The following is a 15,225-nucleotide window of genomic DNA, read 5'->3' as shown; positions in this document are numbered from 1 at the left end:
TTTGCACTCTGAAGTGAAGTGTGGTTAAGGTACTTCATATCCGTATAACTTTTTCTTCTGTAACGTTTTCGTTACAAATACAATGTGTCCAGGATGGGCTGGTGCCAGTGGATATTTTTTGTCCATGTTGACTTTTTGTCCTGCACTGATGTATTTTAATGCATAATCCCATAGCGAGTACCATATACTCTAAAATGGCCATGCCACATGGTTTTTGCCATGCCACAAGGTTTATTCCTGCCCTTTGGCCATTTTGTACCTTGGTTTTCTTCCCGCCCTCTTTGGTCCAGAATTGCCATATGTGGAAAGCCATTTTCCTAGGGAAGCTTTTACTTTCCAGGGCAAAGTGGTGATCTATGTGTGGGACTGGATGTGTGGACAGGGGCTGTCTGGCCCAGTCTACATCCGAGCCACAGATGGTCAGTTGCTAGTTGCTATTCAGAATGTTTGTCCAGTGGCTGTCCACGATTGGTGTTGCAATGGTGCAGATCCTTACTATTGGTGGACCTGGTGGCGACTCCAGTCCAAATACTGGATAAAAGGAGGACTCCTGCAGCCATTCATCAGATCATCTTTGCTTCTTTGCTCATTCTACGAAGATTGCCTGATTGTGATGACACCCATCAAATTTAGTCTTCGTGTCCTAGAGGTTTTCTGAGGTTGCCTGTCCCGTGGAGGTCTGCATCTCTTGGTGCCAAGGATGTCCAGCTGTTCAGTCTTCAGAACTGTAATCCCAGAGCTTGAACCACGTACTAACCGGACCCAATCCTGATGCTGAAATTGCCCTCTGCACACGCAGCCCTTGGACCTCCTCTTGACGGGCACATCGGAGAAGTAAGAGGGCCCAGCGGATCTCTGAGCCCTTGAAGTGGTTCCTGGAACAACCTGAGGAAGGAGTAAGGGGGGTAATAATACTACCTCTTCTTGCTTTCCCCTTCCACCTCATAGGGTTGCATGGGCGTAAAGTGCTCACCCTAGCTTCAATAAGATCGGTGGTGATCTGGTCAAGGACACCCCATTGGGCCTTCCCTTGAGTGGTGGGACTGGGAGAGAAATATTTCAGTACTTTCCTTGGCTTGGTAACAGTTATCTACAGCCTGTGGTCTTCAGGATAGTATTGGTCACAATCCAATATTAAACTCATATGAGTGAGTAATGTGTTTTGTTGAACTGGTGACATTTGGTCACTAAACCTCATTCCCTCTCAGTGTTTGTCTTGATGGGTGCTAGGGGTCTTGTCTTAGTTATTCTAGAAGTGATCTATCTAAATTACTTTCCTTTGTCTAGTGGTACTGAAATTGACAGCTTTCCTGTTTATCGCTTACTTTCCTACTCACAGTTGTTTCCAAGGGTTGTAACTTAAAAATAAAAGTGTTGGCGTTCTATTAGTAGAACCTCCAAAGGGGAATGTAAGGATCAGTTTGATGATAGTTTAGTAATAATCAATATGTGTGTGGAGGGGGGGTGTAAATGGGGGGGCTTGGCATCAGTGTCTTTACTGTTCACCATGATAGGTTGGCCTCTCAGAATCATCCACGTAGGGTGGATTCTGAACATACCTTATGTAATAAAAGCAAGACAGTCAGGACTTAACTTTGGATGCAGGGCTGTGGAATAGGATCAAGAACAAAGTCTCATGATTTGGAAGAATTTAATTCATTTTTGTATTAGATTTGATTACATTTTGAAGTAAATAGATGAGAACAATACATATTTCATATTTATTATCAATACGCATATTTATAGAAAAGGTATTTAAAACAATAAGTGGGACATAGTGCTGGACAATTGATTTTACATCATGTCATAGAAACATTGAATAGTAAATACTTAAGTTAATGTAATTTGCGTACCGTTAGATCACTGTGAAGCAGAATTGTGCACAGACAAATTTAAATTGGTGTATTTGGCATGATTGTTTGAAAATTGAGGACATCTAAGAAGACCAGCAGGACCTGCAACACTTAGTCAAGTGTTAGTGGGGGAATAGAGGGAGCAGTTCTGATTCAGGGACAAAACAGGATGAAGTAGCGCTTATGTGGTGCCCTGCAGCGAGTAATATTGTTTGTTTTGGAGCTGTATAAATACATAAAAATGTGTAAGCAGGAAGCTAATAGGATGCAAAGAAGAGTTTTAATGCAAGTTATATTGTTAACATATAGTTTTTAAAACTGCTGCATATACATGTAACGTTTATAAAGGTTGTTCTTTTAAACTATCAAGGACATGAAAGTGTAGCATCCATGCAATGCATTACATAAGCTTATGGAATGGTCAACATCTGGAATGGTGTGAGGGTTCGGTCTATGACTGGCAGCTGTCGGACCTCTGGAGCAGGCAGGAATGAACAGAAGGCTGCAGTCATACGCATGTTAACAAAAACATTGCATGACTGTTTTCTGTGGAAGATCCCTTGCTTTCCCATAGGCTAGCCCATTTCATACATCTGTGTCCTGCATAAAGGTCACACATTGTAACTGACAATGAACACTTTAAGTAAGCTGGAACATTATGCTTTACAATATTTACAACTTTTGATTCCAATGCGATGAGACGTCAAAATCTGTGGTAGCAAGTGCTATGCAACAACCTGGCCTATTATTTGAAAGGAAATGCTATCCTAATGCACACTTTTAATTCATCATTCTTGTTTTATTTTGAAGAAACTCTTTGTTGTACCAGTAAGTACTGAACAAGCCAAGATCCCGTATGCCAGAGTCAACCACAACAAGTATATGGTCACGGACAAGGTTGCCTATATTGGTAAGCAAAGCATGAGACCATGAAACAAATCCTATTGTGAAGACTTATCTTTCTCCATCTGACATAGCTATCTCAGTGCATGATGAATAAAGCCAGTCATTGTGGAGCTCCTCTGTTTTTTGAGACACTGGTCTATAATAGTTCGAAATATAGCTACGTTATGTGATTTAAAACCTGTTATGCAATCTCATTCAGCAGAAAACTCATAGTTTAGCTATATATGTCCTAGTGGTTTGTAGCAGAATTTTTGGAAATGAAAGTTTAGGTAAATAATTAGAACTGTACTTCTGATATTTTTTTTTTTTTTTTTGCATTTTAGTTTTGTATTGCTATGAATAAAAAACATGTGAAAACTACAGTGTACAATCAGTAGCCAGTCTGGTATTAGGAGTTCAACTAAAATAGTAAGACAACTACAATTCTTATCTTATGTGTTAGAGACATTTTCCTTAACCTGCCACTGGTCTTTAGGTGTATCTTCCTGACTTGGGTACCGTTGGTAATTCCCTAAAACTCTCCAGTCTCACTAAATGGTCTTTGTGTCAGAACACCCGTTATGACTGATTTTCTATACTCTGGCCTGGCGGACAGATGTATAGATGGCCAACCTAGTATTGTGTTAGGGACAGCTCTGGGAGCTGTAGCCACACCAGTTCAAGGTAGCAAGGTGACGTCTAGGAAAAGTCTCGAGAGGTGGTGAGCTTGTAAGGGGTCCACAATGAACACACACAGCGTAACGGTCAAGGAGCACACTTAGACAAACAGGTATACAAATACTTCTTTAATTATGACCATATAGCACAGTGAAAATGACTACTAACAGGTAATACTATCACACAACAATAATAATACATACATATGTACAATCACTTGAGTAGGTCAAAATACATATTAAACCCCTGAAAATGAAGGTACAGATTTATTTTTTTTTTAAATATATTTTTATTTTATCTCAACCAAACAACATTAAAACAAAACATAAATAAAACACATCAAACAACAAAACCAAACAAACAAAAAATAAGACACCGCAATCCCCATCCCTCCCCCCTATGAGCCTGTAGAGTGTCCGCCTTCAGTGTCCGTTCCGTGCGGTGGGGCCTCATCGCTCACAAGTCCAACCGAGGCCGATCCCGCACCAAACAGCTCAGTTAACAATAACTTCCATGCCGTGAGAGAGCCTATTTCTTCCTCATCCCCTGCCATGCTGCCATCCTGCCACACTGTCGTTTCGGCATCCGCCCATTTTTGGAGATCGCGCCACCAGACCTCCACTCGCGGCTTATGACATTTCTTCCACCCCATGGCTATCCTACGTTTGGCAAGCACATAGGCCAGATCTTTAAGTTTCTCAACATGTCGAAGCTTACGCGCACTGGGATACCCTCCCAGCAGACAAGCCCAAGCCGAATCCACCCTAAGCGTGATACCCCTCCCCGCCAGCCTCTGCGCCACTTCACCCCAGTAGGTTGCAATCACTGGGCACGCCCAGAACATGTGTATCATGTCCGCATTCTCTTCGTTACACTTGGGGCACGCCTGGCGCCCACTATCCAGAAATTTGGAAATTCTAAGGGGGGTCATATATGCCCTGTGCGTAATATAGAGCTGTATCTGCTTAAACCTGGTGTTCCTCGATACCTTTTTATGGTACCGAAGGCGCGCTCCCACATCCCATCCGACATCGGGGCCCCCAACTCCGCTTCCCACTCCAGTCTCAGGTGCCCCAAATCCTTCCCAACCTTTGTCATCAACATCTCGTACAACCTAGAGACCTCGTGCCCACCCTCTGATGCGTCGTACATTGTTTCCAGCGTGGCATTCGGTTCATCGGCCAAAGTAGTTTCGGGCCACGTGCTCCGGACCTCCCGGACCACCCTATGATATGTTACATATTGACCCCTGTGTAGTCCCGACCCTGCCTCCAGTTCATCGAACTCCATCAGAGTCCCATCCTGCCAGATGTCGCCCATAGTGACCACCCCCACTGACTCCCAATATGTCTGGATAATAGCTCTCAGCTGCCCGTCTTCCTTTGCCAGGGCGACCAGAGGGAACTGCGGCATACACGGCAATGGGTCACCCATCATCCGACAGGCACGCCGCCATATGTTCCCGCCAAGGGCTAGCATCCTAGGACGCTCTCTCATCCATGAACCAGTCACCCAGATCACCTCCCGCAAATAAAAGGGGGAGCAGTCTCTTCCTAGCAGCCTGTGTTCGGAGGTCTCTTCATCTGAGAGCCACCTGGCCACGTATTGCAGTTGCGCCGCAATATAATAGGCCTCAAAGTTTGGCAGCTTCACGCCACCTTTCTCGTAAGAGTTCTGCAATTTCCATAATGCGACCCTGTTGCGCGTAACGTGCCACAGGAAATTCCTACACACGCTATGCAACTTAGCGAAAAACTTCCTAGGTATCATATACGGGATGTTATTAAAGTAATGCAGGAGCCTGGGCAGCACCACCATTTTAAGCATAGCTCCACGACCCATCATCGCTAAAGGCAATCTTTCCCAGAACCTCATGCACCTCTCAATCTTTCCCACAGCTATCTCAGTATTGTGCCTGTGTTCTTCCTCGGTCGTGTGATACACATCAATGCCCAGGTACCGGAAGGAGCTTGTCGCCCACGGGATCCGCAGCACTGGCAACCTTTCCACCGGTATCCCCACATAACTGCCTAGCGGGAACAATGCGGATTTCTGAGGGTTGATCGCTATACCGGACAACCAGGCGTACCTCTCCAATACCTCCAAGATATACTGCAAATTCTCTTCCGGATGTTTCAGGTATAACAGCATATCGTCTGCATACAGGGATATAAGATGGCACTCCCCTCCCACCTCTATACCCACCGGGTCATACTGCTGCCGGAGGTAGATTGCTAAGGATTCGAGGGCCAGTATGTACAACATTGGGGACCAAGGACACCCTTGCCTGGTGCCTCTGCCTAACTGCCATCTGTCTGACAACACTGCGCCCGTACGGACCCTAGCCAGAGGCGCACTATATAATAGCTCGACCCACCTCATGTAGCCTGGTCCCAGTCCAAACCGCCCCAAAGCCGCCAGCAGCCACGGCCATCGAACAGAGTCGAACGCTTTAACCGCGTCCAACGCCACTATCGCCATTTCGCTGTCCTCACTGCCTCCCCATTCCACCACCCTGTGAAGGCGTCTGTGATTGTGAGTAATATTCCTGTTCGGGACATAGCCCATCTGGTCAGGATGGATCAGCTTGCCTATTACCCTCTGCATTCTGGCCGCCAGGACAGCTGTTAGGATCTTGCTGTCCTGGTTCAGCATCGGCAGGGGCCGGTAGGAGCCACAATCATGTCCCGGTTTATTGGGTTTGGGGAGCGGTACTATAATCGCCTCCCTGAGTGATTCCGGCAACCGCCCCACCTCGAACGCTTCATTAAACATCTCCAGCATGGGCGGGAGCACCTCCTCTCCATACGCTTTATAAAATTCACTGGGGAACCCATCCGCTCCTGGGGCCTTGCAAGTGGGTAGCTGCCGCACAATCTCCCTCAGCTCCTCCAGAGTGATCGGAGCATCCATCTCCTCTCGCTCTTCGTCACTTATCTTGGGCAGGCCTATGTCTTAAAGTACTACCTCTATCTCCTCCCGGCTTCCACCCTCTCGATCCTCATATAAAGCTTGATAATATTCCGCGAATGCTCCATTCACCCCTTCCTGGGTGTCCACCTCCACTCCCTTTTCAGTGATAACTGATCGGATCGGGGATCTTGGGGTCTCGCTCTTATACAGCCAAGCAAGAAGCCTGCCCGTATTGTCTCCCCCGGCATGCAACCTCTCAATGTACTTCCTGTAATTCAGATTACAGAGCCTGTCCCAATGTTATGCGCAGATTAATGACCTCCTCCGTGTCCGTCCCCTCCTCCCCCAGCTCTTTCTCCAACTCAATCTCGGCTCTACGCAGATCTGCCAGGACTCCTCCCATTAATCCCTTGGATTTCGCAATGGCAACCCCCCTCATTACAACCTTAAAGGCCTCCCACAAAGTACCAGCCGACTTGACACTGCCCGTGTTCGCCTGAAAGTAAGCAACTATCTCCTCCCTCACGTCCTCTCTAAAGACTGGATCCCTGAGCGCTTCCGCCCTAAGGCGCCATGTTGGAATTCGCGCACGTGGGGGACAAAGCTGCCAACGCATGACCAGGGGCGAGTGGTCCGAAAGGACTCTCGCCCTGTAGTCTATCTGGTCACACTCCGCGACAACGTCCGGAGTGGCGAAATAGTAATCCAGCCTTGTATGTAACTGGTGCGGGGCCGAGTAATGTGAATAGTGCCTCACGCCAGGGTGTCTCGTCCTCCACACGTCCGCCAGGCCAAGGTCTACCAGCAGCGCCAGCAGTACCCTAGCCGCCGGGCTGGGCCTGTCCACCCTGTTATCCGACCTGTCCCCCTTGGGGTTTAGTACACAATTAAAGTCCCCTCCCCAAATCACCGGACCCCCCATCCCTTCACCCAGTCTAGTGATCAGTGTCCTAAAGTATGTCGCCGTGTCACGGTTGGGAGCATAAGTATTTATAATACACACTACTTTATTTTCCACAAGCCCCCTAACCATGACCAGCCTCCCATCAGACTCCACAACTTCCCCAAGTAGCTTAAACGGGACATGTGGTGCAACCCAAATCAGCACACCTCTAGCATAGGCAGAATATGTAGATCCAACTACGGTCCCTCTCCACTTTCTCCCCACCAGTTCCAGTTTGTCCCGTGTCAGATGTGTCTCCTGTAACAAGGCGATGTCTATCTTTTGCCTTTTCAGGTACAACATGACCTTGTTACGCTTAAGGTAGCTGTTAAGCCCCCTAACGTTCCACGTTAGTATCCTAAGGTCCCCCATGATGTATCAGTGACTTCCATCTCTCTCCCAGGTCCACTCGCCTCCCCCCTACCTCAAAGGCCTCCATTCCCAGTTTCTCACCCAGGCTCATATAAAAACTGACCCACCCTACCCCCCCTAACCCAACCAACTGCCCAGCTCCATCCCTGGATCTCAGGCATCCCTGTGTTCGGTTCTCTCTGGAACCCAAGTAGAGAACCCGACAGGGTGTCACCCCACACACAGTGACTAAACTAAACTCAAACTGGGGTACAAAGAACAGCCCCCGGAGGCTCCCCTCCTGCACTTCCGTATCCGCGCACACGGACCATGTTTCAAAGTCCTAACGCATACACTACCAAACAAAGTCATACCGACTATATTCCAGTCCCAATGTTCATAGCCCAACCGGGCCCGCAGTGTCACTTATCTCTTCCCGTTCCATCCGCCGTCCGCTCATCTGGCTCCAGAGGACAGTTTTGTGCATCGAGCCATTCCATGGCCTCCTCCGGAGTGTCAAAGAACAGCATCTTAGTCTTGCAGAAAACCTTCAATCTGGCCGGGTAAAGCAACATATATTTGTGCCCTGCTGCCCGCAATCGCCTCTTGACCGCCCCAAAGTTCATGCGACTGCGCTGCACTTGCAAGGTGTAATCGGGGTAAGCAGTAATGGTCGCCTCTCCTCGCCGTATGGTGCCCCCCTTACAGAAGTGCTCAAGGATCCTTTCCCGATCCCGATAATTGAGGATCTTGGCGATCACAGGCCTAGGTGGGTTCCCTGGCGGTGGTCTTCTGCTCAAGGCCCTGTGCGCCCTCTCCACCGCAAACCCCTGCGACAAGGCTCCCCCAGTGATCTCCTGCAGCAGCAAGTTCTCAATAAACTCCGTGGGATTCTGGCCTTCAGCCCCCTCCGGCAGGCCCACGATGCGAACGTTGTTTCTCCGGGCACGTCCTTCCGCCTCTTCAGCCCTACTTTCCAAGTTGCCCACCCGCTGCACCAGGGCATGGATATCGCGCTTATGTGCAGTGCAGTCCGCCACAGTAGGGCCCATCTCCTTTTCCAAAGTTTCCGTGCGCTCTGCCAGGGCTCGCACATCCTGCCTCAGGAGGTTCACGTCCTCCTGCACCGCCCCAACCTGTAGTTCCAACGCAGTTTTCAATTCGGCCACAGCAAGTTGGAGCTTGGTCTCCCACGTCGACTTCAGGTCCGCGATCGCAGCGAGGACCTCCTGGTTCGCACCCCCGGCGGCCATCTCCTTGGTCTGAGCCTTATCCTTGCTCCTGGCACCATCCAGGCCGGGCGACGTCTTGGCGTATTCGTCGAGCGTGGGCTGTTTATTCTTCGCCCTCAGAAGCTTGTTCGACATATCTCCAGTCAGGAGCGTCCCTCTGGCCACGCTCCGGTCCAGGCCAGGGAGGCACTGTGCCCATACACCACGACTCTGTTGAGTGTCCCAGCTCGCCCAGTAGTCTCAGGCACTGCTGTTGTCCGGCGCTCCCCCCAGATTGGCTGCCCCCTTCGTACCGCTGAGCGGGCGCACGTATGTTGTGGTCCCAATCTACCGCTCCTTTGTCCCCTCGTCAAGCGGCGGCGGCCATTTTGTCGTCCGTCGAGGTCTCACCACCAGTGCTTCATTCGGCTCTTAAGTATCCGTGCGCACTACGAACACGTGTAAAAATGTGTCCTCGCGTGCAGCCGGACTTCATGTACACAGTCCTCCAATCTTCGCCAAATCACAGCGGTCGTTGCGCGGTATCAGTCGGATTATGTACGGATCAGCGGGATCTCACGTACAGGCACGTCTTTTCACATGGCTTCCAAGCCGAAGGTACAGATTAGTATAAGCACTACAGGTCCACAGAGTTACAATCCTAGCTTCAGAAGTCCATCCCTAAGATGTATGGGGCCTTGTGCCCAGAAGTTCATCAAAGTTCCATACGGTTTTGTGAAGCTGAATAAAATGGAGGCAGGGTCTCTGGGGCCCAATGAACAGTTCACAGTATTAGAGGACAAGTTATTTTTACTAACAAAAGTATCCCCCACGTTCGCAGTGCGTATTTGAACAATTTCTAAAGTTTATAAAAGTTATAAAAACATTGAAGAGGGAGTTAGGGGTTCAGGTAAGTAACGCTACAACTCACCCCCTGTACTCCGATTCTTCGTAGGACTTGACAGTTTTGCTTAAGAGGGTCTGGGGTCGCTTTTCCTACCGTCAGCTTCAGCCCTTGATCCCTAGGGACTGCAGGTTCAAGCACTTCTCTGGTCGGCGACTAATGCTTGTGCAAGGCCTTCCAGTTGAAAAATGCAAAGGAACTCGATACAGGGCCCCTCTCAGGACAGGATTAGACACGGGTAAGCAGTTTCGGACAACGGTCACTGATGCACCACGTTGCAAGAGGACTTTGCCTCCTGTCCCCTTGATGCTAGAACCATGACATTTCGCAGAGGTGAGTCATATGGCACAAGTTGAGGATCCCCCAAGTTCCAGGCCTCAACTCGAAATTGCGACACCTGCAGCATGGTTGCCCAGACTCTGAGCTGGTCAGCCAGTGGGCAGTCCTGGGGCACTTCCGAGGGCTCTTCTTCATAGGACTCCCGAGCTGACGTTGAGAAGGGATGTTCCTCCACTCCAAGGGTCGCAGCTCCTTTGCATGATTGCTGGAGATCTTCCACAATACAGTGCTGTACCAGGACAGCATTAGAAGTTGGTCGCCAAGCCTTCTACCAGTAGGTCTCTAGTCTCCTTGCCGGTCTTGCAGCTGGACAGGATTCTTGGTTTCTTCCAGGATCTCTCCAGAGTGTGTGAAGGGATTCTATTCTTATCCCAAAAGCCATGTACGAGCTGAAACTGCCACTAGCCAATGACAGATCTGGCACACACACACACACACATCCCAAAAGTGGTCCTATCAGGACCACTGGTGGCACAACTCATGAATACCACTCAGACACACCGAAACCAGTTTGTGGATTGGGACCAGACCCACTTACTGGCAGCAAACACACATGGCCCTGCAGTAGCCCGCCAAACGCCTCTCCTTTCCCGGGCGCAGGAAGTCCGTCCTTTCAAGGATTATCCTGCCCTCACAGGCCAGGAAGAAGGATTAAGACAAGATGGGCAAGGGACAAACGAAAGACCTTGTGGCATGGCCATGTTCGGACACTAGCCACAGTTGGTAGCCAAACGAACGCGGTAAGGCTAAAACGAAATACACAGAGAAATTGTAAAAAGTTACTGCTGCCACCAGCTTGTCCATTAGGCACACCTAGAGTAACCAAAAATCCTCTTAGTGTTAGTCTAGGGCAAAACAAAAAGTGTACCTCATTGTACTGCATTGTAAGATGCATGGCACAATGATGTACATTTGCCAAAGTGATAACAAGTTACCAAAAGTGGCAATAAAGTAGAAAGACTAAGGGAACCAATGTTTCCCAGTACTGACAGCCGAAAGGACATGTCAGTTTCCCCATGACAAATGAGCAAAAGCCAGTCCCTGCACTGTAGCAGGTCAGATACAAAAATAAAAGCAAAAAGTTGGAGGGTCAATAGAAATGGAAGGAAAGGTGCTGTAAAGAGATCTTTCCTAACGGCAGCCAAGGCCTTACTCTCGAAGAAGAGTGGTTAACGGGTACATTATGCTATTTTCATTTATATCCAATCAGACCATCTCCACTCATTGTATTTTTATAAAAATATAATCTTTCTATGTAAGAAAGGGATAAGAGAGCAATCTCTACACTAACAGACACGTATACTTCATACAAAATATTCCACAATTTATCAGGTAAATAAACAGTTGAGTTCAGCAAAAGAGTATTTTCTAGAAAAGAAAATGCAGTAGCAGCTAAGCATCATTTTCTTCCTATATAGGTCAGAAAGTTTCAAAAGACCAAGAGAGACATTAGTATGAATTTGGGACAGCCTTTGCTGGGAAAGAGTTACCTACTGCAAATTGCCCCAAGGAGCAGTTTCTGGAGTTTCGTGGAGTGAAGTCCATTGAGGACCCTTGAGGATGATTAGGTGTTCCATGGATGAATAAATAAACGTATGGGCGCACCAGCAACGGCGGCGAGTCAGTTGAGTAATAACCTGGATGGGAAAAGCATTTCTACAGCAGGCAGTTAGCAGCTTCCAGAGGTGGCCACTGTTTGGCGACCGCCTTCTTTCCCAGCAATGACACACTTATACAGGAAGGACCCCTTCAGTAGGATGATTACTTACAATTTGATGACTGTCTGGCCTATACTTGGAAGATAGGAAAGGCAAGTCTGCTGCAGTCAGTAGTAGTAGTCGATACAAGGTTCACATGTCATCCTCAGGCATTGCATTTGGCTTCTGAAGCAGGTTTGAGAGACACCAAGGTAGAATAACTATTTGTAGAAATGCTTGTGAAGTCCTACCGTAGAGATGCCAGCCATTGAAGAACGAGCGGGAGGCCAAGTTCGACTGTGCAGTTGCATGACCGGGTCCGATTTGCTGTCTGATTCTTCAGAGCGCCAAAGGATGCTGGTGCAGAGCTACGGCTACGGATGCTGATCCAGGGTTCCAGCAGTGGAGAAGGTAAGTGAGCAAGGGGGTGTCTGCTTTTATTCCCCTCAGGAGGCAGTAATGGAACACAGTACCCAATCACACACCAAAGACCATTTAGACAGGGGTGATCAATCAGACTATTCCTCCAAGCACACCATGCATTATTGAAGGGTCGGTCTCTCACGCAAAGGAATGAATCCACACAATCCCAGATAGATATCTGCATATCCCAGTCTGACTACAGCTCGAGGGATAAGGCCTCCCTTGTCCAATAATAATAATCAAATGAAAAAAGGACCTGAGGGGGGGGATATTATCAGTCATTTGTTAAATGTGTGCCTGGTATGCTTTCCTTAATCACACTGATGTCCCTTTCTGACAGTTGGGAGCAAAATGATGGGCCTCATTACAAGTTTGGTGGTAGCCTTGCCGGTAAAACCGGCAGGCTGCTGCCGAACTTGCGAATTATATCGGCGCCCGGGAATGGACAATTGCGGGGTCATTACGGCCCTGCCGGACCCGGGGTATAAATGCCCCGAGAGTGTCGACGGATTTTGGAGGCAACAAGGACGCCATCCATGAATGTCTCGTATGATAAATGGACGAGATTCTGTGAATGGTATAAGGGTCATCCTGGGGTGGAGCCTTTGGACGTTTCTCCGGCTCAGGTTCTCCTGTACCTGTTACACCTGGTTGAAGGGGTCGTGGCATTGTCATCCATTAAGTTGCATTTGGCTGCAATTTCTAGGTTCACGAGAAAGCGCCATGCGGCTCCTCTGTTCAGTGATTGCTTGGTGAAACATTTTCTGAAGGGGTTGTTTCGGACATTTCCTCCGGTGAAGAAGTTTGGGCCGGTGTGGAGCCTTAATGTGCTTCTTTCGGCTTTGATGGTGCCTCCTTTTGAGCCCATGTCGACGGTTCCTTTGAAGTTCCTCTCATGGAAGGTGGCTTTTCTAGTGGCAATTACCTCGGCCAGGCGGGTGTCTGAATTACAAGCACTGGTCAGTGACCCGCCTTACCTGAGGTTTCTGAAAGACAAGGTTCTCCTGGCCACTAACCCGCACTTAATTCTGAAAGTGGCGTCAGCATTTCACCAACTTGCCTCTATTGCATTACCCACGTTCTTGGCTAATGCATCCATGCCAGCGGAAAAAGCCCTGCATTCTCTGGACGTTAGAGGACACTAAAGTTTTATCTGAATCGCACACAGGACTTCAGGAAGTCAAAGCAGATGTTTGTGGGTTTTGGGCCCTCCTACAAGGGCCACTCCAACTCCAAACAAGGACTTTCCCGCTGGGTTTCCTCTACAATCTCGTTTTGTCACGCTAAAGCTGGCAAGCCTCTGAGGGGGATTCCTCAGGCTCATTCTACGTGGTCCACGTCGTCGGCAGCATTGTGGTCTGGGATACCGCAGGTGGACATTTGCCAGGCAGCCTCCTGGGCGCTGCCGCATACCTTCACCAGGCAATACTGTCTGGGGCAGCAACATGTGGAGGATGTGCAAGTGGAGCGTGCGGCCCTCCAACGCTTGTTCCAATAAGGTTGGGCCTGCATCTTCTGTGTTTTTTCTACATGCTATATCACTTACTGGGTTTGTCTCATGGATGTGATTAAGTACTGTTTTTGGTTTGGCTGTGTCACACCGCCATACATTGGTTGTACTGCTATGTAATCTATTCACAGTATGTGAATCCATGAAAGATCCAATGCTGGAGAAGGGAGTAGTTTCTTACCTGTAACTCCATTTCTCCAGCGTTGGTATCTTTCATGGATTCACATGCGCCCGCTGGCCGCCCCTGCAGGCAAACCTGATTTTGGGTTCCCTCTATTTTAGAGGTTAAAATCTGAAGGGAAGCCACGGGGCGGGGCTGTTTATACCAGGCGTCCTATTGCCATGGCTTAAAGCACCCAAAAAGGACGTTGATAGGACACTAAAGTGTCGAAGTTTTCCATTGGAAAACGCTAAGTTAAAGTTACAGAGGTTTCCCAGCCTGACGACGGGGAAATATTCTCAGCATGTGAATCCATGAAAGATACCAATGCTGGAGAAATGGAGTTACAGGTAAGAAACTACACCCTCACTGGGTATTTAGATGCTGTTCAATATTACTATTAATACGAGTAGCTGAGGCAGTAGTAGTGATGAATTGTTAGTCATGGGATGCTCTCAAAGAGGACTCAAGGTTTGCGAGCCTTGGGTGAGGGAGAAAGACGGTCAGGCGGGAAGGAGATAGGAGAGGGGGAAGCATAGGGATGGCATCGAAAGCTGGTTGAAAGATGACTTCTGTTTTTTGAGGAGTTCAGCATGAGGCAACAGAGAGCCATCCAGTTATGAATGGAAGTAAAACAGTTTGTAATGTGTTCCGAGATGGCTGGGAAAGAAGAAAAATGAGTGTCATCAGCAAAAAGGTGATAGTGAAATCCAAAGGATCGGATGAGTCATCCTAGAACAGGGGTATAAAAGTTGCAGAGCAGAGGTCCAAGGACTGATCCTTACAGGTAGAAGGCAATCCAGGCAAGAGCAAATTTGCGCAACCCAAGGTCCTGGAGAATGAGGGGAGTGGTTGACAGTGTAAAGGCCATTCTCTTCAAGGTACTTAGTGATCCGATCGAAGATCACACGCTCAAGGACATTGAATAATAGAGGAGAGAAACTGGGCGATAGTTTGTTGGAGTGTTTGGGCCAAAAAAGGGTTTCTTCAATAGGGTTAAGAGTGAGTAGTTAGAGAGCTCAGAGAGATAGGGGCAAATTATTGAGGTCTTTGACAATTTGGGGAGCAAAAGGGTCGATAGTAGCGCAAGATGGGTTGACACTCCGAAGGATGGGTGTTAACTCAATAGGAGAGGTAGGGGAAAAGAGGTTGAGCATAGAAGAAATGGGGGAGCTGGTGGAAAGGAGGGTTGGAGAGTCCCAACAGGCCCAAACATGAGCTACTTTTGGCCCTTTGCTGCAGATGCCTGTGCTGAGCCAGTGTTCCAGATGGCTTCCACACTTGCCAGCAAAGTCCTCAGTATTGTAGGTCCAGGGAGCTTTGTTTTGCATGCTGGACCCTCAGATGGTGCAGAGGGT

The 15,225-nt window shown here is 48.4% G+C and overlaps 1 protein-coding gene across 1 annotated transcript in view; it reads left to right on the top strand.

Annotated features, from left to right (window-relative positions):
* PLD3 (phospholipase D family member 3) overlaps window positions 1–15,225 on the top strand; it is a 533,798-nt gene that overhangs the window by 496,571 nt on the left and 22,002 nt on the right. Inside the window, exon 11 of the mRNA XM_069644484.1 lies at window positions 2,664–2,763. Coding sequence (XP_069500585.1) covers window positions 2,664–2,763 — 100 coding nt within the window. The remainder of the gene's footprint in view (window positions 1–2,663; window positions 2,764–15,225) is intronic.

The sequence above is a fragment of the Ambystoma mexicanum genome, chromosome 2p (assembly GCF_040938575.1).
Source record: "Ambystoma mexicanum isolate Mex_15411 chromosome 2p, UKY_AmexF1_1, whole genome shotgun sequence".
NCBI lineage: Eukaryota > Metazoa > Chordata > Amphibia > Caudata > Ambystomatidae > Ambystoma > Ambystoma mexicanum.
The sequence above is the reverse complement of the archived record's forward strand: the minus strand, read 5'-3'. Positions and strand labels throughout refer to the sequence as shown.